The sequence below is a fragment of the Zalophus californianus genome, chromosome 4 (assembly GCF_009762305.2).
Source record: "Zalophus californianus isolate mZalCal1 chromosome 4, mZalCal1.pri.v2, whole genome shotgun sequence".
Lineage (NCBI taxonomy): Eukaryota > Metazoa > Chordata > Mammalia > Carnivora > Otariidae > Zalophus > Zalophus californianus.
This window is the reverse complement of record NC_045598.1, coordinates 23322046-23345281: the sequence shown is the minus strand read 5'-3', so window position 1 is coordinate 23345281 and position 23236 is coordinate 23322046. Positions and strand designations below refer to the sequence as shown.

Below are 23236 nucleotides of genomic sequence, written 5' to 3'. Positions count from 1 at the left end.
GGTATTCGATTCTGTTTCTGGGTCTTTGTTCTCTTTCCTTTTTGGTTTTTGGGGATTCTGTTGATACATCCTCCAGCCCAGGGATTCTTCCCTCAGGTGGGTCCTGTTTACTAAGAAGCCCATCAAAGAGTTCTTCATTTTGGTAACAGAATTCTTTATCACTAGCATTTCTTTTCAGTTCTTAGGACTTCCATCTCTGCTCACATTGCCCACCTGTTCTTGGATGCTGTCTGCTTTCTCCTGTCAGAGCCTGTAGCACATTCACCAGAGTTGTGTTCAGTTCCCAGTCTGATGACGTGAATATCCCTGCCATGTATGTCCCCGATGCTTGCTTTCTCTTCACATTGCGTTGTCTGACTGTTGGTATGCCTTGTAATTGTTTCGTGAGAGCCAGCGATGATGTGCCGGGTAAAAAGAACTGCTGTAAGGAGGCTTTCGGTCATGTGTTGGCGAGGTGTGTGGGGAGGGGCAGTGCTCTATGGTCCCATCTTTGGGGCTCGGTCTTTTAGGGAGCCCGTGCTTCCAGGCCTCCAACTTCACAAGGGCTTCTCATTTGTTTCCTCCCCCTTTTGGTGGGACAGGATGGGTTGAATAGGCTGGAGTTGTCTATCTCCCTTCCCCAGCTCAGTCGGTCTCTGATGATAGCCCAGCAGGTTACGTTCTGGTTAACTAGTTTCCCCAGAGGGCAGGCTTGGTGAAGAACAGAGCGCTCTGGCCTGTTTCAGACTGGTTTCTTTTCCCTTCACCTTACTTAAGCCAGAGAAAATTTTTCTCTTGTATTTATTGTGGAACCTGGTTACGATCTCGGAGGTAAATCTCACAATATGGGGGTTTTAACTCTCAGGGCTGCCCATTCTAAGTTAATAAAGCAATTTGTCAATTACAGTTCAGGTTTCCTTATGTTTGTCATCCATATTAGGTTGGTTTTTTTACGAGTTTGGTTCTGTTTCTCTGTTGATTTGTTACTTTTTCCTAAATGCCTTTATTAGTGACCAGATTCCTAAAATATCTTTATTTTCAAAACTTTGTGTGTTTGTGCCATTCCTTCTTCTTAAGCACGTTCCTTGCTGTTCCCACACTCTGCAGGACCTGCTGACTTAACTTGATTTTCACCTCTTTGCCCATTTCTCTGCTGTCTCAGGCCAGGGAAGAAAGAATTGTTTCTGAAATAGTTTAATAAAGAGCAGCCATGTGGCTACTTACTATTCTCTATTCTTACAAACCTTCTCCCTTTCTTGATATGAGTCTCATTTGGTTGCAAAGGCACTTACTCTGGAGTTGAGTTGTGTCACAGATTCTAGCCACAATCATCTTGGGTTTTGTATCTTTGGGTGAGCATTTCACCTCTTTGAGCCTTAATTATCTGTTACTTAAATGGTAATTTAAAACTTCTTTTCCAAAATACCAGTGAGAATTCAGTAAAAGTGTATATGGAATACTTCTAGCATAGCGCCTGGCATAGGACAAGTGCTCAGTAAATGTTTCACAAATGTTAACATTGGGCCATTTCCTTTTGGTTCCATCACTTTAATTGAGATCCAGACCTTTGAAGCTGGGCCCTAGAATTCTGTGGAGAAATCCAAGCTGGGTATCTTTTTGTAGCTGCCATTAAACTCCAGAGCAGACATTCATTACATCTCATGAAGTTAACGGACAGTTCATGCTGGGTGACTTTTCTCATGGATTCTGAGTTGTTGTTCATCTGTGCTCTTTGTGGTTTATTTTGGTTTTTCTTACCTACTTTGCCTTTTTGTTTAAAAGGAGTGGGGTAAAATAACACACAAAAGTTGTTTTTTTTTTAATAGTGTGAAGTTAAGAAAAAACTACCGTTGTAAAAAAGTAAGAATATTGAATATATATTCTCATGATATGTTTTTACTCTGTTTTACATTTTGATAAGCTTTTTGGTCTTAGACCTCTATTTTATCTGTGTTGAGATTCACAATTATTACTCCCTTGTCATCAATTCAGTCATCAGTATCCGTGGCATGAAAGTTGTTGCTACTGCAATCATTTCAGGCTCTGTCCCAAAAGAAGGTGTTAAGAGCTGCCTATTCCGGATGCAGATCTTGAAAACCTTCCATTGCAAAGCATATGTCCTTTTTTCCTACTCCTTATGTCTCTTCCTCAGCCTAGGGTGCCTTAGTGATTTTTCAGATTTCTGTTTAGTGGCAGAACCATTCCTTCAAAGCTTTTTGGGAAGCTCTAAACAGACCAATCTGGATACTCTTGTTTTTTTTTTTTTTTTCCTTTTTTAAGGAAGGGTTTCCAATGGGAATGGGATTATTCTACTCAGAGCTCAGAGCAGAAAACGACTTGCGGTCTCTGTGCATTGTGTGTTTTCAGATTCCTGGTGCTCAGGTGTTGGGTCACAGGGCAGGCACTTTCCCCATCATTTTCCTTACCTAGGGCTGTGTTAACCATTGCTCCGTTATTGCTAGTGGTCCCCTATCAGTGGGTCCAAGCACTTCCCCTCTCAGTCTTTGTGCAGAAGTTTCTTTCCGTCTTGGTGAGTTGGCCTTATAAAAACTGTGGCACTAATAGAATCAGATCTTAACACAAAAGCAATAGAATTGAAACAAAATCAGAAATGATGCAGGCTTTCATGTGTGAGATGCTTTTTCCCTCTCTTGAACAGAATTCCTTAAGAATGAGTCTTGAGTTGTCTTGTTCTGTAACCAACAGGAGGCCTCACCAATGGCAGTGGGAGATACATCTCTGCCGCGCCAGGCGCTGAAGCCAAGTACCGCAGTGCGAGCAGTGCCTCCAGCCTCTTCAGCCCCAGCAGCACCCTGTTTTCTTCCTCCCGGTTGCGATATGGAATGTCTGACGTCATGCCCTCTGGCAGGAGCAGGCTTCTGGAGGATTTCCGAAATAATCGGTACCCCAATTTACAACTGCGGGAGATCGCTGGGCATATAATGGAGTTTTCCCAAGACCAGCATGGGTCCAGGTGAGGACTTGGCTTTGGCACTTAAGGTAACTGAAATCTTAATGCCTTAAATTCCATGCCTCAGATAAGGTATACACTAAGTAAATAGCCATGAAGTAATTGAAACAAAGTTTGCCTCTTAGTATGCTTCCTATTATTTATTTCAGAGGGATGTGGGGATATGAAGATCATCAGATACACAGGTGATTGAAAAGAGCCCTTTGGGGCGCCTGGGTGGCTCAGTCGTTAAGCGTCTGCCTTCGGCTCAGGTCATGATCCCAGGGTCCTGGGACCCTGCATCAGGCTCCCTGCTCGGCAGAAGCCTGCTTCTCCCTCTTCCACTCCCCCTGCTTGTGATCCCTCTCTCACTGTGTCTTTCTCTGTCAAATAAATAAAATCTTAAAAAAAAAAAAAAAAGCCCTTTAGTAATCTGGATCACATGCTTCAAACAGACCTTTTATCATATTGTGGTGTTCCTAGTTCATGGGAACCTCACAGAATGTCTATAATTTAAGGAACAGAAACACTAACACAGAGATATATGTACACTTTTGTTAACTTAAATCACTATTAAGAGTCTTGCTCTTTTTTTGTTTTTTTTAAAGATTTTATTTACTTATTTGAGAGAGAGCGCAAGTGGGGCGGGGGGGAGGGGCAGAGGGAGAAGTAGACTCCCCGCTGAGCAGGGAGCCCAACATGGAGCATGATCCCAGGACCCAGAGATCATGACCTGAGCTGAAGGCAGATGCTAAACTGACTGAGCCACCCAGGCACCCCAAGAGTCTTGCTGTTAAGGAGACATTATTCACATGTAAGTTTGGATGTGTGCTTGCTCAGGAATAAGATAGCTCCCACCACTTTTCTGTGTCATTCCACTCTGTAGAGGTGAGAGAGAAGAAGCTACTATAAAACACAGAATCTGCTTTGGCTTATCCCTCCCCGTTTGGCTGTTCTAGTGGCCTTCTCAGAAGGGGACCACTCTGGTTCTGGGGGAGAAAAGCCTAATTATGGTGACATCACCCATCCTTTCCTCTTTGTCTCCATTTCTCTTTCTTGCTGTCTGTGCCCACTGAAACAGCTTCTAAAGAACCCATCTCCTCTTTGAGTTTTGCCATCTTGCTACTGGGCAAGGATTTCTCATATTTGGATCCTATAGACCAGATTGAGAGCATGTTTTTTCTTACATAGTTACCTGAACTGAAAACTGCAAACTTGAATACTACTTCAGAAGACACTGCAGGCATAAATCACAACTCTACCACATCATGAATGAGTACTACTTCATATTCCCATGAGTTAAAGAAGATACGGAGGGCTATAAGCGCTGAGTTTATTGATGTAGGGCTGGTTTCTAAAAGAGAAAGTCAGGTAGAGTTCTCCCTAAGTTATGCCCACCTTCACCCTCCTTTCCCTGCCCCCCCCCCCCCGCTTGTCTCCCCCTCATCCCCGCACATAAATACGGTTTTGTATGTTTGTAATGAAATATACTAAAATTTAAATACACTTTTAAAAGCTCAGTGAAGCTAGGGGTACTTCACACTCTAATTTTTTTTCCTTTGCAGAGATTTCAATGAAGTGAGCTCGACTAATTCGTTTAAATAACACTGTGTGTGTGTGTGTGTGTGTGCGCGCCCCCATATATATGGGCACATGCACATGCGCACAATTTCAGAATGGATACATTATATAAATTGAACTTAATCCTTATTGATTTCCAAGTCTTCCTGAGATGCTAGGATTGCCATTTTTACTTTGTACTTCAGATTCATTCAGCTGAAACTGGAACGAGCCACACCAGCTGAACGCCAGCTTGTCTTCAATGAAATCCTCCAGGCCGCTTACCAGCTAATGGTGGATGTATTTGGAAATTACGTCATTCAGAAGTTCTTTGAAGTAAGCCTTTGTTCTTTCTATTCTTTGACGTTAGAGAATCTCTGGAGCATTTTGATTTTCATTAGCTGTTTTTAGAATGGCAATCTCATTCCAGTCCTCAAAATGAAGTGTGTGTGGTCTTTTGGAAGAGCTTTTAGATGTTTCTCCAAGTTATTAGCAGCAGTATATCATTTAAATACCCAAGCAGATGTGCCAGTCTATTTTAGGAATGTGTTTGGAGAACCGCTGTCCCCATTAGGATCCAACACATTATTTCTCATTGTTATGATAGATTCACTAAACATGTCATTTTTAGAGGAAATAATCCTCGTAAGATAATTTTAGCGGGATCACGATAAAGTGTTCTAAAAAATGGATTTTTAGGATTCCTGGAGAGTTATCTTTGAATGTCAACTGTAGTGTTTTTCATTATAAACTACAGTCATGAGGATTGTTAAATGCTTCTTTTTAGGTGATCCTTCAGCCTTGGTTTCCTCTTTTACTTCTGTTATTATAACATCCACTCTTGTTACCATTGCTTTTGAAAAGGATTAATGAGATTGTTGGATTAATGTCTCTTTCCCCTACTAAACTAAAATGTCAGAAAGGCAGGGATTTTTTTGTATGCTTTTGTAACCCTGGTGTGCCGGTATCAGCAATTCCAACCAAGTCCTAAATCCAGAAAGGAATGAGACATTGAGATGAAGAACCTGTTACAGGGGAAAATGCTGGAACTGCACATTACCTGCTCCAGACAGAAGACATTTGTCAGTTTATAGATCTTACTTTCTTCAGTTTGTGTGAAGATTTAAAAAAAAAAAAATGGCTCAGTCACAGCCTTTCTACCTTTTCTCACAAAGACTGAACTTCTTTGACTCTTTTTTTTTTTTTTTTTAAAGATTTTATTTATTCATTTGAGAGAGAGAGACAGAGCACAAGCAGGGGGAGAGGCAGAGGGAGAAGTGGGCTCCCTGCTGAGCAAGGAGCCCGGTATGGGGCTTGATCCCAGAACCTGGAGATCATGACCTGAGCCAAAGGCAGACGCTTAACCATCTGAGCCACCCAGGTGCCTTACTTCTTTGACTCTTAACTCCTTAGTGATACACTAAGAAACCACCATATAGTAACAGTATACAGTTACTGTATACAGTTACAGTAACAGTAACAATCAGTAACATTTCTATTTACTGAGATTTTGTGATTAAATTCTGAGCAAAGTGCAAATGCAGTGACTTTTAAAGGAACTTTATGTTTTATAAACACATCTGTCATCCTTGTGGTCTGTATTAACAGCAGTAAAAATTGTTGCTATTACTTTAGTTCTTGTAACAAAGAGTAACCTTTTTGTGGTCCCTGTAAAATTACTGTAATATTTGGTAGCAAATGATCCATGTGCCCTTTCGAAAGGTTAGAGTTAATCCATTGTATCTTTAATTTGAATGTTTGTGCTTTTTAAATTGATCCAATGCTTGCGGGGCACTATCAGTCAAAATCAGTTTGGGGAATAAGCAAAAACTAGGGGTGCTGTACTAGATATGGTCTGTTTTTAAAAATTCAGAGAACTGAAAAACCATTTATGATGATTCTTGTTTCTGAGATGCATCTATTGAATTAGTAAAGTAATACCAGTGACTTTTAGGGGCGCCTGGGTGGTTCAGTCATTGAGCGTCTGCCTTCAGCTCGGGTCATGATCCCAGGACTCTGGGATCGAGCCCCACATCGGGCTCCCTGCTCATTGGGAGGCCTGCTTCTCCCTCTCCCGGTCCCCCTGCTTGTGTTCCCTCTCTCGCTGTGTCTCTCTCTGTCAAATAAATAAATTTTAAAAATCTTAAAAAATAAACCAGTGACGTTTAATCCTGTGCCTCTTCCCCTTAAATTTCACTTAAAATTTAAAACCCCCAATTAAAAATAAGAAACCAACATAAAATGACTTATATTTTTGATTTTAGAATGTCTTTTCACCTCCATCTTGTTCCAGATAGAAGAACGTAGAGCTCTCCAGCCCTAGAGGCCCATGTGCAGGCGCAGAGATGGCATACATAGCTGTATGATTGGGGACAAGCTAGAGAACTTCCCTGGCTCACACAGCATCCCTGGTCCATAGTTGCCTTGTGTAGAAACTGAGTGGGTTTGGGAAGCTGATTATATATAAAATCTCCTCCAGTCTCATGATTATGTCATTCAAATGAAAATAAAAAGCCAGGGATGGGAAATCCTTCTAGGAAGAACTTCAACATCTGTGCAGCCTTACCTCTAAATTACTCTCCTAACTTGCCCCCGGCCTCTGTTGCCCTATATATAGAGAAAATTTCAATTCTTAGAGTGATGTAGAACCCTAATTCAAAACAGAATGTCCATATGTTTAATTTCATGTGGATGAAAGAGGAACTTTCTAACCCATGGGCCTCAGACACCTGAGCGCTATAGATTTGCTCTAGGAAGTCCTTGAATCTTTCCCATACACTTCCTAAGGTTCTAGTAAACAGTGTCTCCCACATGTATTACTATTTTTAGAATGTAAATGCTCTTATAGTTAATAGGAATATACGTTCATAGTGTTAGTGAATTAATGGCAGCTTTGAGGAATTACATACTTGTTTAGCAGATAGTAGTGAAACTGCTGCTGTTGGTTACGTGAGAAGTTTTTCAACATTAAAATGGGTTTCTCATAATCAGAGGCTGAGAACTCTTGGCTTGAAAAAACAAAGAGTTGTTGAACAAAAAAGTTAATTAATCATAGGATGACATGGCTAAAAGAGGTTATGCCAGTGGTTGATAAAGAATAATGGATGCTTTGCTTTCTCTGGTTTCTTTCCTTCTACCTAAGTAATGGTGTTCACCCACACATTATGTCTAGTTTGGCAGCCTTGAACAGAAGCTGGCTTTGGCAGAACGGATTCGAGGCCATGTCCTGTCATTGGCCCTGCAGATGTATGGCTGCCGTGTTATCCAGAAAGCTCTTGAATTTATTCCGTCAGACCAGCAGGTAATTGTAAGTTTCCCCTTTAACTTTTCTCTTGGTGTTCGATGTTTCTCCATGGTACATGTAGTGAGCCCTGTAAATTTGTCAGTCTTTAGTTTTCGTGTACAGTTTTTTGTTTTTGTTTTTGTTTTTTTTTTTTTTGGTGCTTGTGGCTGCCTTCCTGTGCATGGCAAGCATGAACTGTGCAATTAATTGTGTAAATTTACAATAGATCCGGTGTCTTATGTTAAAGCCATTGGTTTCAAACACTCCTCTCATTGACCAGTCTAGTAGGTGCAATTTTTCAGGTGGGTATTTTGTTTGACAAGAATTAAAGCAGGTTAAAGTGCTAGAACTGACCACTCCAACAAATCAAAATTAGATGATCTAGCCCACCTACAATTTTCCTTCACTTCTTCCTTACTCATCCATCCCCCCCCCGCCCCACCGCCTTTCACTGAGAGAGTGCCTGCCCATTGCCTGGCCTGGTGCCCACTCTGTGCCGGGCAGCAGTGCACACATGACGCAGATCGGTCCCTGCCCACAGAGCACCGGGTGGGGAAGAGCAGTGGGAAGTGCTGGTGAGCACGTGAGAGCCCGTGCTCACGGCTTCACGGGAGACTCTGCGGGAGGGAAGTCCAGGCTGAGGAGGAGTGAGGAGGACAGGGACAGAAATCTGAACTGTTAGGTGCTGTGTGTGGGGCTGACACCGAGAGCCGCCCATGGCTTCTGGAACAGTCTCAGAGCCGGTCCAGCCAGCCCCACGCAGCGCCCCTGGGCTCGGGAAGCAAGACACACCCACGGGCAGGCGTGCTACAGCTGCGTTTGTGCTGGGCAGGGCCTCGAGCCCCAGCTGCTTCTGACCCGAACCCTCAGCCTTTGGGCTCTGGACTCCCTCGGCCCCTGTCATGGGAGGGGTTGGCCACGGTCTGGCGATGATGAGCCACTTGCCCTCCCTGAGAACAAAGTTCGGTAATGAGAATCTTTGTTATGGACTCAAGTTCTGAGCCAGACGAGGGCCCCCTCCTTCACCCCCACCTCCAGTTCAAAACACAGCACGACACAGCGAAACACTGCAGTGGTGTTGGCGGTGGCAGTGGAAGGCTGGGGGAGTCCAGAGTCCTTCCAGCTGTGAGGCTCATGGATGCGCGGGTCAAGACGCTGGGGAAGGCCGAGGCCCGTGTCGGAGACCGTTGCGTTCACTCAGCGCTCAGCACTGGAGGCGCAGCGGTGATGACGTGGTGTTGTATGTGAGGAACTAGGAGCAGGGGCAGAGCTGCTACTTTTTTTTTTTCCCCTAATGTTCAGATCATTATCAGTTTTAATTTTTTGTGCAATTTTCATGGATGAAAACTTCATGGTTGAATTTTTCTTCTTAAATTTTCTCGTTTATTTTCAACATGGAAGTTTCTTTTTCTTTTTTTTTTTTTTGGCTATAATGCTCACTTGCTCAGAGAAAGCAGGAAGAATGGTACAGTTTCTCAATCTTTGCCCTCTCTCATGACTGTGATAAATTGTTGATTTAGTCTCTGTCTTTTCAGATTTTACCGTTTTCTCTTTTTTGATTGGATGGCTACACTGTAGTAGTTTTTCACTTCCTTTCTCTTCCCCCCACGTTGTGCTTTTCTATCCTATATTTCTCTGTATTCTTTTCTGGTCTGGTTTCTTTGTCTACCTTGTTCTGGGCCTGGTATGATTCTTCCTCTTGTGGGTAGTTTACTGTTTTCTAGATGGAAGTTTATTATTTTAGGTGAAATTAACTCCTCTCCAGTGGAGTTTTTACCTCTTTGGGCTCCAGAACATATGCAAGGAAGCCACCTCCCCTTTATTTTGATTAAAAGTGTTCCAGTCTTTCTCTTTATATATACTATCATTCTCCACTTACCATTCCGATAATTATATTTCCAGAATAAATGTTCTTCCTGACATTTGATTAATTGCTTTAGGAAACTTTCTTGAGTCTGTTGCCTTTGGCTTGTTTAGTCCCTGGCATTGTAATCTTGAATTTCTTTAATGGGATAATCTCTTAGTTGCTTTGACATATTCCACATCTCAGAGATTTATGACATTGTTCTCATAAACGTCACCATTATGGAGTGACTTGTAGTTTACACCATAAATACATACTCAGCACAATAGGAACGAATAGACAAGAGATTGGATACAGCAAGGAGATTGGGCAGCAGGTGCCAGAGCCCAGCCATGGTGCAGGTATTCAGCTTAAAGGAAGGGATCTCAACATCTCTTCCTGTACCCTTGTCACCTCCACTCATTCCCTATGTCACACACTCGCTCACACGCTCAATCTCCCACAACTCCAGTGTCTGGTCTTCTGTATTCGCTGAGTTTCTTGTACACACACACGCCTCAAGCACTTGCCCAACTCCACATCTGGTCATCTGTGTTCCCTGAGAGTACTATTCCTGCTGTCCTTGCTGTCACTGGCCTGGTGGAAAGATCACATTGGAGTTCCAGACCTGGGTTAGAATTCTGCGTCAGTCGCTATCTACGGTCTTGATCACATTGGTTACTTACTCCCTCTCTCAGTCACCTCCCTCATACGTACGGGTGGAGGGTATGTGCAGGATTATATATAGCTGGCTGACAGGTGCTTTAGTGATCCACATTGTTTTACCACACAGGGACCAGATTGCTTGGGTTTGAATCTTGGCGGTGTAGGTTTGTGATTTTGGCAAGTCAGGTAATTTGTCTGTGCCTTGGTTTCCTCATCTATAATAGTGTCCAGTACATAGGATTATTATGAGGATTCATTGAGTCATAATATGTTAAGCACTTACAGATATGCCTAGCCTATAGTAAACTGTAGATTGACTCTTCTCATTATTAATAATGTGTACCTTACAGGATTGTCATGTTAGAACATGATAGATTACACGTGAACTTCTCTAGGACAGTGTATGTCATATAGGTTTCTATAGATGTCTACATTTTAAAAAAATCTCTGAGGTCTTTTGCAGGTTAGAGAATTTTTTTTTTTTTTTAATTTATTTTCTGACAGAGCGAGAGAGGGAACACAAGCAGGGGGAGTGGGAAGAGGGAGAAGCAGGCTTCCCGCGGAGCAGGGAGCCTGATGGAGGGCTGGATCCCAGCACCCTGGGATCATGACCTGAGCCGAAGGCAGACGCTTAACGACTGAGCCACCCAGGTGCCCAGGGAAGTTTTTTTTAAAGATGGGTTGCTGTTACAGGAAATTTGCTAATCCATGGAAACCCTGCAGTCCTTATTTGGTGCTGCTGTGTTGTTGTCATGGTGCCACAGCAGTGTGCTCCCACTTCATCATCATAGATTCCCTGCCTCGTGCTTTGTGTTGGGTAAGGAGACTGTTCATTTTCCAGGTGTTTGGCTTGCTGTGATTCTGGTGGTGCTTTCTTTCCTTGTCTCCTATTAGAACGAGATGGTTCGGGAGTTAGACGGCCACGTCCTGAAGTGTGTGAAAGACCAGAATGGTAATCATGTGGTTCAGAAATGCATCGAATGTGTGCAGCCCCAGTCTTTGCAGTTTATCATTGATGCGTTTAAGGGGCAGGTAAGTGACTTAAGAAAGAAACAAAGGAAACAAGTGTTTGGGTGTTTCCACCGTGAGCAGAGAACAGGGTAGCATTTCTGGGGTTTCCCCATGTGGCCAGACCACCAGAGATAGCTTCTAGTTTCTCCTATTTACATGTATGTCGTAAGAGCCTCTATGCTCTTAGCACCAGCTTCCAAGCAGAGCTGATATTTTCTTATATCATTTTCCCAGAATTGCCCCTTAATTAGCTATTATCATTAATTTCTCTTTCCTAAAACATCGTCCTCACGCCCTCCTAAGCTACGTGGAACAAAGAGAGTAAAACACACACCTCCTTCTTGGGTCTGTGAAATTGTTTTTTGATACCAAGTAGATTTTTAGGTGCAGTCACGTGTACTGCTAAGCCTAGATTGAAATGGGCTTTGGGGTTTGTTCAATTATGGCAGCAGTAAGGAGATTGTAGGCATTAACCTAGGGGGTTGTTTGGGTTTTCTGAGTTAATGAAAAAAAAGTGGATCTGTGTACTTTAAAATTAAGATCTTATATTTATCGAAATAGACAACAAGGAAAGTAAAAGGATTAAACTGCCAAAGGGGAGAGAATACTTTCAAGACTAAATCACCAAAAATTAATAACGAACATATAAAGAACTCCTGTGATCAAAAAGTAGAGTACAAATTAGTGCAAAAATGACCACAAGCACTAACAGACAAAAGAAACACAAATTGCCTGTAGACATAAGACAAAATAATTCCATTAATAATCAGGAAGATGCAGAATTAGGGCACAGATTATGGACCACTGTTTCCCCACTGGTTGGCCGCTGTGTCCTGGCAATATTGTGGGATCCAATCACTATTGGTGGGAATAGACATTAGCACAGCCATTTGGAAAATCATTTTGCATCATCTTTCAAAGTCTAACATTTATATTTCCTGTGACCCAGCATTCCTAGCCTAGGTGTGTACCTGGTGGAACATCTACACGTGGGTACTAGGAGACATATTTCGACATGTTGAAAGCAGCCTTATTCTCCTAGGAAAGACTGACTAATCTAGATGTTGGTCAGCAGAGGGTTAGAAATTAAAGTAACAAACTCAGGTACTTGCCCAGCAGAAGCTCCACAGTGTAAGTAAATATTTGAAACATAACGTTGAGTGAAATAAGTTAATTCGTTATAGACTGTGAGTTTTTAGCATTTTTATAAAATGGGGAAGAACCATACTTTATACCGTGGAAGTACACAGTTGTACACATACAGCTACACATTAAAAACCACACAAAAAGCACTTAGTGTGCTGACACTTGCTCAGTATCTAACAAGTGTGAGCTGTTATTTTTCTTATTATTCCTGTGATGATGATTCTTTTTTTTTTTTTAAGATTTATTTATTTATTTGAGAGAGAGCGCGCGCGAGTAAGTGCACGGGGGAGGGGCAGAGGGAGACAGTCTTCAAGCAGACCCATGAGATCATGACCTGAGCTGAAACCAAGAGTCGGACGCTCAACCGAATGAGCCACCCAGGTGCCCCCTGTGATTACTCTTAATAACAGACTTGAGGTGCAGGTTACTCCATGTCATTCTGGCTAGGAAGGCCAGAACTGAGATTGGGTGGTCCAGAGCTGAAGCCCGTGTGCTTATTTTCTCCAGGACCCAAGAAAAGAGGAAGATTTTCTTGCTTATTGCTGGAAAACACCCTAATTAAACTTAGACGATTGCAGTAAGGTTAGGTGAAAGCATTTAGAACTTGATTCCAGCCCTTTTTCTGTTTTTAACCCTTTTCTTCGACACTGTGGACTCTTAACTGTTTTTTATGACCTTGACTAATTCTCTGTCGGTTCTAGGCTTCTTGGAAAAGTCCTTTTCAGCTCTGAATTTATGTACATCTCTAAATTCCTAGTATAGTTATGAAACGGGTTTATATATACGCATACGTACACACCTTGTTCTTTGTAGAGAGAACTCAAATGTGCCATATTTATAATTTGGGCTTTTAAGTCAGACTAGGACATAATATCCTGGCTTTGTCAGTCACTGTCTGTATGACTGCAAGCACACTGTAGAAACTTCTGGGAGCTTCAGAGTTCTCTTCCGTATGCTGAGAATACTCATCACTCACTCTCTCTCTGAGTCTTTGGGAAGATGAATAATGTATATGAACGACACCGAGGCATGGAAAGTGGCAACTGTCATTTTTGGCTTTGTTGTTTGTGTTATCTGCCCTAGGTATTTGCTTTGTCCACGCATCCTTATGGCTGCCGAGTGATTCAGAGGATCCTGGAGCACTGTCTCCCTGACCAGACACTCCCTATCTTAGAGGAGCTTCACCAGCACACAGAGCAGCTTGTACAGGTAGTGGAGTTCCCAGTAGAGTAACCGCAAACACCTGTGGGCTCGTGCAGGCCCAGAGCTTGTGTGTTTTCTCAGCACAGGTAGCCGTTCCTGAAGAGTTCATGTTAATGTGTTTTAAATGCCCACTGAAGCTTTGGGGCAAGTTCTCGTTTCTACCATCCTGGTTTGTGCTTTTTGAATACGGATGATGAAGGGAGCCCTGGCCTTGGAGGGAAGGGCGCTGCCTGCCAGCCTTCTGTCCTTCTGTCATGGCCTGGCCAGCCGCGTCCCCTCAGGCAGGCCATTTCATCTCTCTGGGTCTCAACTTCATCATTTCAAATGAAGTTAGTGGATTAGGTGACTTCTTTTTAGCTTTGATATTTTCTTTTGCTTCTGCCACTAAAAATTTCTACCCCATCACAGTAACCAGTAGAATACTTTCTATGTGTAGTATTTTTGTACTGAAGCAGCATTTTTGTTGGAGTTTGTGGTTTGTTTTGGGGGGAGGTGTGAGGTTATAAGTGTATTAAATCCTCATTGTAGAAAAAAATTGGAAGTGCAGAAAGTAGCAACAAATCATCCATAATCCTACCATCCAGAAGCAAACACATTTGGCCTTTGCACTTGTTCTTAAAAATATTATTTGTACATTCTTAATTTTTCCCATCTTACAAATTTTTGCCTCTTTTTACACATTTATTCTGTCCAATACCTTTAACCTTAGATGAGTGAATATATCTGTTGTTTGCTTGTGATGTTATTTAATTAGGTATTGTCTGTTTTGTTGGACATAAACATTGTTTCCCATTTTTCTTAGTTATTAAGCTTCTGTTTGAGAGAAAAATAGCTTTTTTTTTTTTTTAAGATTTTATTTATTTGTCAGAGAGAGAGAGAGCACAAGCAGGGGGAGCGGCAGAGGGAGCAGCAGACTCCCCACTGAGCAGAGCGCCTGACATGGGGCTCGATCCCAGGACCATGAGATCATGACGTGAGCCGAAGGCAGACGCTTAACCGACTGAGCCACCCAGGGGTCCCAGAAAAATAGCTCTTTATTCCCACCTGTGCCTTCGTTTCTTTGTTTCTTTGTTGTTGTTGTTTTTAAATGAGAGGAGGGCTACTCTTTTGTGTCTAGTAGCTTATGAAGGAAGAACCCAAAAAAGACCTTTGGGCATAAATATAGAGAGAAATATTCCATCATCTGGTAATATGTTCCTTTTTTGTAACCATAGGGAAAAATTATCACTCCCTATCCATTTTTAAAATTCTTAAGTGTTCATTAGTATTCAGGTAAGCCATCATGATGCTATAGGAAGGTAGGTAGGTGTTGATTAGATGTAAGGATTTAGGTAATCCACAGAACTCATTTTTACGTAAATTTTATTTTTGTTGTTTCTCAAATAGGATCAATATGGAAATTATGTAATCCAGCATGTATTGGAGCACGGTCGTCCTGAGGATAAAAGTAAAATTGTAGCAGAAATCCGAGGCAATGTACTTGTATTGAGTCAGCACAAATTTGCAAGGTGCGTGCTTTGAATCACATGGACTCTGTTTTCCAAAAAAGATGATAAGATAGTATTTCAAGTCTAGAGAGAAAGAATTTTCGTTCTCTTCTTTTTTTAAATGTTTATTTTTCTCAAAGTATACACAGCCTAAAAAGTCAAATGGTTCTACTATAAAGTATAAAATAAAGCAGGTCCTTTAATGCCTCCTCACTCCCCACTTTGAAATCTGAGGATTATGTTTCTAAAGAACTTACATCTTATACTTTGATGAACTGGACATTTTATTCACTTATTTGTTCGGAATTGTGAGATGTTCTTTACTCAGTTTCCTCTCTGGTGCCAAAATTAGTGTACCATCGCTATGTATACAGTATTCTTAGAGTCTCTTTTCCAGTCTTCGTATTGTGCCAGGTCAAGAATAAAATGCACTGGTTATCGCCAGATTTGGAAAGATGTTTTAGGTGACTTATGATTATTAGCAGTGGTTGGAGAAGAAATTTATGGCCTTTCCAAGGGATTAGTGATATGGTCTTTCTAAGTGGAATGTGTGTACCCTACAGCACGCAATATAGTAATTTGTATTTTGGGAATATTTTTCTTTGTATTTTAGAATACATTGCAAAGCAGGTATGACTCTATGGCCTCGATGTTTTTAAGTTGTTCATCTCTTAGTTTTGAAACTTTGTAACATTGCAGCATGGAAAAGAGAGAAAAGAAATAAAAATATAGATAATAATAACTCATAGATCCATAAATAAAATAAAACTCATAGATCCATAAATTAAAAAAAAATAAAAACTCAGAGATCCAGCGTTTCAGTAACCTGACCACATCAGGGTCTCTGTGACCTTGTATTGTCTTTTTTTTGGCATTTGGCAGGACCAGGGAAGTAGGGGCTGAATCTCTTAGAATTCTTCCTTGGGTCACTGTCCTCTGTTTACTTTTTTTTTTTTTTTTTTCCAGTGTATTTAATATCTCATTCTTAGGTGTAAGTATTAATATTACAATAGACTTGTGGTCTGGTGATGACTGAGTAGCTACTTTGGGGCCTAATCCTCCCACAGATAACAACTATAAATTGTGGACAAAATGCCAAAAACCTTCCTGAAGGCATTAAGCCGTTAAGAGAGTGGCCAAGAGCAGGTAGATACCATAAGGGGTTGGGGGATGGGAGACTTGTTGATACTTGGAAGGAGGTAATTGCATTGGGGAAATCTCCCTGTCCCTCTCCGCCTCCCCTTTTGATTTTTCTTTTTGTATTGAGTTGTATTGAGATATAATTGACAAATGACATTATGTAAGTTTGATGTGTGTAATAATGTTGGTTTGATACATTGATATATTGCAGTATGATAACTACAGTAGCATTAGCTAACACCTTTATCATGTCATTATTATTTCTTTTTTGTGTTGAGAACACCATTAAGATTTGGTCTATTAATGACTTTTTATAATGATCAGGAAATTTCCCAGTTTTAATTGGCTTTTAGCCTATAGTCAGTTCCCATTCTGCTCCATGCTGGGCTTCTAAAGTTGGGATAAAAAAATCTCCAGTGTTCCCAGAAGGCAGGCAGAGTTAGGGACAGCCATGGCAATGAGAGTGAGAAAGCGACAGGGCAGAAATCCTGGAAAGGAAGAGAAGGGCGGCGAGGGGGCGGGGCGGGGGGTGAGGAGGCCCTCATTTAAACTTCCCAAAGATCTGGTTGACTCCTGAACCACATTTGCATGGGGCGAACTTGAGGCAGCCCAGCTAAGGGTGAAAGAACTGAGATTCCTCTTGCAGGGGAGAAGTTTGCAGTTTGAGTTCAGCCAAGTTACTTGCACTAAATAAAGGAGTGGGGGAAGTAATATCCTTGGGGGAATGTAACAGAATTCAGTTTCTACTGTGTATCATTCATTATGTCTAGAAAGCAGGAAAATGTAGTATGACCTATAGTCAAAAAAAAAAAAAAAGTAGAAAAAGGAAAAACTTCAGCTAGTTCCAGACCACCCTGATATTGGAGTTAGCAGAGAATGATTATAAAGCACCTATTTTAATTATAGTCAAAGATGTAAAGGAAGATATGATTGTAATGAATGAAAAGACGTTAGTAGAGAATTAGAAGCTTTATTATAAAAAAGAACAAAATGGAAATTCTAGAATAGAAAAATAAGTCCTCTGAAATAGAGTTCACTGTGTGGCCTTAACAGCAGATTAGAGATAACACCAGAAATAGCTGATACATTTGGACATAGATCAATAGAAATAAAATAGATTAGTGACTTACAATTTTGATGGTGACCCAGAATAAAAAGTAAAAGTTTCATTGACTTTGCATGCACACGCACATGCATACACGTGTAACTGAAACTGTGTTGTTCATGATTAATTCTGATACTTACTGTTCTGTTTCATTTTTTTTTTTTTTTTTTTTTTTAAAGAAAAAGCTGGTCACAAATTACTTAAGTTGATCTCACCACCCACAAATGGGCTGGGAACTGTAGTTTCAGAATGCCTAGAATAAACTTTAAAGACTGCAACACTCTCGATCATGTATTAAGGTGGAAGTCTTTGGCCAAGTGGGATCCCATGGTGGTAGCTGATTTACCTGCTTGCTTTCTTGGAAGACAGGTCAGTGTTGAGGATTGAGTCCTGTACCCAGAAGAATGTCCTGTCCCCAATCCAGTTTAGTAGGAAGTCCTGACTAATTTCTAGGGGAAGCAGGCTTGGAGTGGATGAAGGTACAATCCAGCCAAACAGTCCTGAAAATTGATGGATTCTTTGCCTGAACATTTGGAGATCATGACAGGCTTTGTGCTCTCTGACGGGATCAGTAATATCTTAAGTCCCTTTTCTGCTAGGGGAGAAGCCGATGGCTATTAGGAGATTCACTTCCACAGTGCTACACTTTGAGTTCACACCAGAACAGTACTGTATAGTAGTTAGTGCTGTAGAAGTAAGGTGGGGAAGGGAGTTTTTCTACGATACTGTGTCAAAGGGAGAGGCTGTTGTCTTAATTAGACTTGATTGATTAGGTCACCAGACTTGACAGATGCTGTATTTTTTTTTTAAGATTTTATTTATTTGACAGAGAGACAGAGAGGGAACACAAGCAGGGGGAGTGGGAGAGGGAGAAGCGGGCTTCCCGCGGAGCAGGGACCCCGATGTGGGGCTCGATCCCAGGACTCTGGGATCATGACCTGAGCCGAAGGCACATGCTTAACGACTGAGCCACCCAGGCGCCCCAGACACTGTGTATCTTAAAGTTTGAAGAAATGACCGGTAGGATGGTAGTTTTTTAAATTTTATTAAGAATTTTGTTTTCCTTCCTTCCTTCCTATTTATTTATTTGAGAGAGAGAGAAAGCATGCACGCACGGGGATGGGGAGGAGCAGAGGGAGAGGGAGAATCCCAGGCAGACTCCGTGCCGAGTGCAGGGCCCGATCCCACGACCCCCAGGATCACAACCTGAGCTGAAACCAAGAGCTGGACGCTCAACCAGCTGAGCCACCCAGGTGCCCTGAGAATTTTGTTTTCCAAATAAAAGCTCAGTGTGCACAATGAGCTAATACTGAGAGCTCTGTGGAACAGCATCCTCTTACAGTGTAAGAACTTGAGGAGGGAATTATTCTGGTGATAGTTCCTGGACTATTCAGATATCCGGAGGGCTGGCCTCTGGAAGGAGTAAAGAGTCCCTGCATTAAGGTACTCCTGACGTAGGTATACATGTCCTTTTTCAGTCCATGAAGGCAAAATTAAGACAAATGGGTGAAATTTTAGGGGAGAGCATGTTTTGCTTCGTTATGTAGAGAAGAGTGTTTCATAGCCCTTCGCCCATGTGGTAGGTCACCCTAGAAAGTAATTATTTCCGGATGATGAGAAATTCCCAAGCAGACGCTAAGTGGCCATCTTTCAGGACTGTCACAGAAGAGCTTCCTGCATTTGCTAGGTCTGGACTCTTAAGTTCCTTTTCTCTTTGAGAGTTCTGTGACCCACAGCAGCTCTTCCCCAAGTCACGAACTCTCTGCGAAGCCCTCAGCTGCACACCGACCCAGCAGATGTCCTTGCCAGCTACTGGCTCCAGCGATACAGAGAATAGGTATTATTCTTGGACATCACACAACCTCCTCATACTCATGGAGCCACAGGTGCATAGTGGTGTCGGACTTTAATCACTCTGAGATGTTAAAGACCCATTAGCACAGCCGTGTGTAATTAAATCGCCCTCTCTGGCCTCCCTGGATTTAGTGTAGCCACAGTTCTGTCTTCCTTTCCCAAGGCGATGTATTTGTGAAGTGCTCAGAAATGCCGGCAGGCCTGTAGGGTGGTTCTTGTTCTTAGACTCTGAAGAGGCAGCAGCAGGCTGCTGAATGAGTGCTGTGGTTCATGCTTACACCCTCCTTGACTGAGCGTGCAGGGCCTCCTCTCCTGGGGGCCACTCTTTGTGGTTGGCACTAGAGGTAGAGACATAAGGAAGGCTTGTTCCTGACCTCCGTACACTTAGAAAGGCGAGGATTCATGGATTTTGGTTGTGTGTTGAAATTATAATCATTAACAAGTGCGGCTATTAGGCTGTCATGTGAGCCTCATATTTGAGTCCCTTCGCTTACCTGGGCTTGTTACCCTCCCCTGTGAGAAGGTTGGGCCTGCTCTTCCCCCGAGACCTGGTGTCAGCCACGGTTCACATTGGCAGCCACAGATGGCAAAGGGGGAGACACATAGAGCCAGACAGTTGGTGAATTGATCTTCCAAAAATGTCAGGCTCTCTTTTGCTGCTGACTGCAAGTCAGGACAGAGGCCAGACACAGCCTGACAAGGTCTTTGTTCTAAGAGTTGTCCCCGGATTTGTCTCATTACAGCAATGTTGTGGAGAAGTGTGTCACTCATGCCTCCCGTACGGAGCGTGCTGTGCTTATCGATGAGGTATGCACCATGAATGACGGTCCCCACAGTGCCTTATACACAATGATGAAGGACCAGTATGCCAACTATGTGGTCCAGAAGATGATCGATGTGGCAGAGCCAGCCCAGCGGAAGATCGTCATGCATAAGGTAGGCCAGGTTTGGCAGATCTCACTTAGAAAGGGTGCAAGGCCTGAGGTTCTTGACATTTCTGAAATGCAAATGAAGGTAGACAGCTTGCTTCTTTTTGTGGAGTTTGTCACTGGACTAGGTCTCATGCTGTGCTCCTGTTTCCTTTTCTCTAGAGTGGCCGTTGTCTTCATGTTTTAGTAGCTCACTGGTGTGAAAGGGTCTTCAACTCCGGTCTTTGTGGGGGATTTCCCTCTGTGCTCTTCAGGGCAGGCTTCTGCCCCTCTGCTCCTGGGAGGCCAGCTCTCAGTCCAGCAGATCGGCCTGCTTGCCTTATTTCCTTTCCTCTTTCCTCTCATCCCCCCCCCCCGCCCCCCCCGCCGAGAGAGTGCCTGCCCAGTGCCTGGCCTGGTGCCCACTCTGTGCCGGGCAGCAGCGCACACATGACGCAGATCGGTCCCTGCCCACAGAGCACCGGGTGGGGAAGAGCAGTGGGAAGTGCTGGTGAGCACGTGAGAGCCCGTGCTCACGGCTTCACGGGAGACTCTGCGGGAGGGAAGTCCAGGCTGAGGAGGAGTGAGGAGGACAGGGACAGAAATCTGAACTGTTAGGTGCTGTGTGTGGGGCTGACACCGAGAGCCGCCCATGGCTTCTGGAACAGTCTCAGAGCCGGTCCAGCCAGCCCCACGCAGCGCCCCTGGGCTCGGGAAGCAAGACACACCCACGGGCAGGCGTGCTACAGCTGCGTTTGTGCTGGGCAGGGCCTCGAGCCCGAGCTGCTTCTGACCCGAACCCTCAGCCTTTGGGCTCTGGACTCCCTCGGCCCCTGTCATGGGAGGGGTTGGCCACGGTCTGGCGATGATGAGCCACTTGCCCTCCCTGAGAACAAAGTTCGGTAATGAGAATCTTTGTTATGGACTCAAGTTCTGAGCCAGACGAGGGCCCCCTCCTTCACCCCCACCTCCAGTTCAAAACACAGCACGACACAGCGAAACACTGCAGTGGTGTTGGCGGTGGCAGTGGAAGGCTGGGGGAGTCCAGAGTCCTTCCAGCTGTGAGGCTCATGGATGCGCGGGTCAAGACGCTGGGGAAGGCCGAGGCCGTGTTGGAGTCATATAGAAGTTTTTAGCCTGTCCATTTGTTCAATCCTTCATTTGTCAAATGCTTGTGTGCATCCTCAGAGCAAGCCCAGCAGTGAAAGCTGGAAAAACTGGGGAGCTGGAAGACTGGAGAGCAAGCCCTCCTTTCAGCAGGGCTCCGGTATCTGTGAATAGGACAGTACTGTGCACAGGTAGTGGGCAGTCGTGCTGGGGACATATGGGGGAGGGCTGTGCAAGAATGTGTCAGGCTCTCTTCTAATGTGGAGGTACAGAGAAGGCTCCCCCAGAGAGTGACATTTGAATAAAGCCCTGAACCCTTCCAGGCAGAGAGAACGTGGTGCATGAAGGCTTAGGAGCAGGAGACAAGATTGTGTATTTGAAGTCAGGCGTGTTCAGTAGGGCAGGCCTGTGGTGCCAGGTCACATTTACGTTTCACATGATTGTCCTGGCTGATGAGTAACTCAGAGGAGGCCAGGCAGCAGGAGAGGAGGCAGTGAGGAGGCTGGATGGGCGGTTTTAAAGCCAAGAGCTGGTGATGGCTTTGGGATTGAAGACAAGTGGACAGAACGGGGCTTGGTAGTTGGCTGGTGGAGGGAGTGGAAAAAGGAAGAGTCTCACGGATCCAAAAAACTTGAGAGTTTTCCAGCTTTCACTGCTGGGCAGTGTCCTTTTCAGCAAGAGGAGACCGTGGAGCAGGTTGATTCCTTTCCACCTCCCACCAAATCAAGTAAAAAATGGAGTTCAACAACAGTGTGTGTGCTTGTGCACGAGGGTCGTTAGTTTCTTGCCTGGGAAAGGAGAGGGATTCCAAGTTCATTGGCTGGACTTAGCAGTCACCAGTCCCAGGGACAGAGAGGTGAAAGAATTGAATGTGAATGTCATTAATGTTTCTGAAAGGCGAGCCACCAAAAAGCCAGGGGGTCCTGAACATCCCGTTCTAATGCCAGAAACACCAGCCATGTCTGTCATCCTCACTGCTACCCAAATGAAAGTGTAGCATTATTGCATGTTCTTTTTACAGAGCTGTTGAGGCGAGTGCTCTGGGCCACCCAGCTCACAATTGAACCCAGAGCTGTTAACGGTTCCCCACACGGGCTTGTAGGTGAGAACGTAGTAGCTGCTGTGGGTCTATGTCCTGTGGCGCAGCAGTGGTTTCTAGAGCTGCTCGAGACTTCCTTGCTTTGAGGACCTGGCCAACCAGACAAAAATAGTGGCCTGCATGGAGCTCTCAACGTGGAGAGCGTCCGTGTACCCTGGTGTGGGTGTCCAGTGTGTTGAGTGTGCAAGTGCTCATCAGGGTGGGGTAGCAGATTGGTACGCACGGTCCCTCACTGTTGGTGGACCCGTCGGCGGCTAAGCCAGGGATTGTCAAGGTGGCGTGCTCCACGCCCTAGCCAGGGCACGTAGAAAGCTCCATGAGCTCCTGGCATAGAAAGGGTGGCTCCAGTGAGGAAGCACCTCTCATGTCTGGGGACTGGAGAACATTAGAACACGAGCTGAACCTGGGTGCAGAGGGTGAGGGGCCAGACCGGCACGGTGGGCAGAAGAGTCCTTGCTGCAGGACACAGCGCCTGTGTCCGAGTAGCCGTCCGGCCTTGGATGCGCCACTTAGCCACTGTGCCTTCGGGGTTCATCAGTAAAATGGGGATGATCACACCTGCCATATGGGGCTTCAGTGAACAGTACCCGGCCCACACTAGTCATTTTTACTGTCAGTCGTTTTCTGGGATCTTCTGTGAACTGGATGGCGGGGTCACGTGGTGTGCCCAGGGTTCACGGTGCCCAGAAAGAACCTTCCCCCCACTGCTGAGGGGAGCCAGTGAGGCTGAAAGCTTGCCCCGGAGGGTGCTGTGCAGCGGTGGTGGGGTTGTCAGTGAGGACGTGCGTGTTCCGTGTCCTGACCCGGAAATGGTCTGTGGCCAGCCGCCTGCCGAGCCCACGTGCCCGTGCTTAGAACAGGAGCTCGTCCCTTGCGCACTCAGCGTGGTCACTGT

The 23236-nt window shown here is 44.1% G+C and overlaps 1 protein-coding gene and 2 non-coding genes across 15 annotated transcripts in view; all 3 read left to right on the top strand.

Annotated features, from left to right (window-relative positions):
- Positions 1–23236, top strand: part of PUM1 (pumilio RNA binding family member 1) — a 137847-nt gene that overhangs the window by 112624 nt on the left and 1987 nt on the right. For 10 of the 13 annotated variants that reach the window (XM_027618859.1, XM_027618160.1, XM_027619114.1 and 7 more), the window contains 7 exons: positions 2686–2953; positions 4696–4825; positions 7662–7796; positions 11176–11313; positions 13522–13647; positions 15028–15149; positions 19971–20163. In XM_027618859.1, the coding sequence (XP_027474660.1) occupies positions 2686–2953; positions 4696–4825; positions 7662–7796; positions 11176–11313; positions 13522–13647; positions 15028–15149; positions 19971–20163 (1112 nt within the window). The remainder of the gene's footprint in view (positions 1–2685; positions 2954–4695; positions 4826–7661; positions 7797–11175; positions 11314–13521; positions 13648–15027; positions 15150–19970; positions 20164–23236) is intronic. The other 3 variants (XM_027618588.1, XM_027618344.1, XM_027618946.1) reach the window with 1 other exon arrangement.
- Positions 8695–8779, top strand: LOC118356944. The gene has a single exon (XR_004820053.1). It is a non-coding gene; the product is annotated as a small nucleolar RNA SNORD103/SNORD85 (small nucleolar RNA).
- On the top strand, positions 20994–21078 carry LOC118356943. Its single transcript, XR_004820052.1, has one exon. It is a non-coding gene; the product is annotated as a small nucleolar RNA SNORD103/SNORD85 (small nucleolar RNA).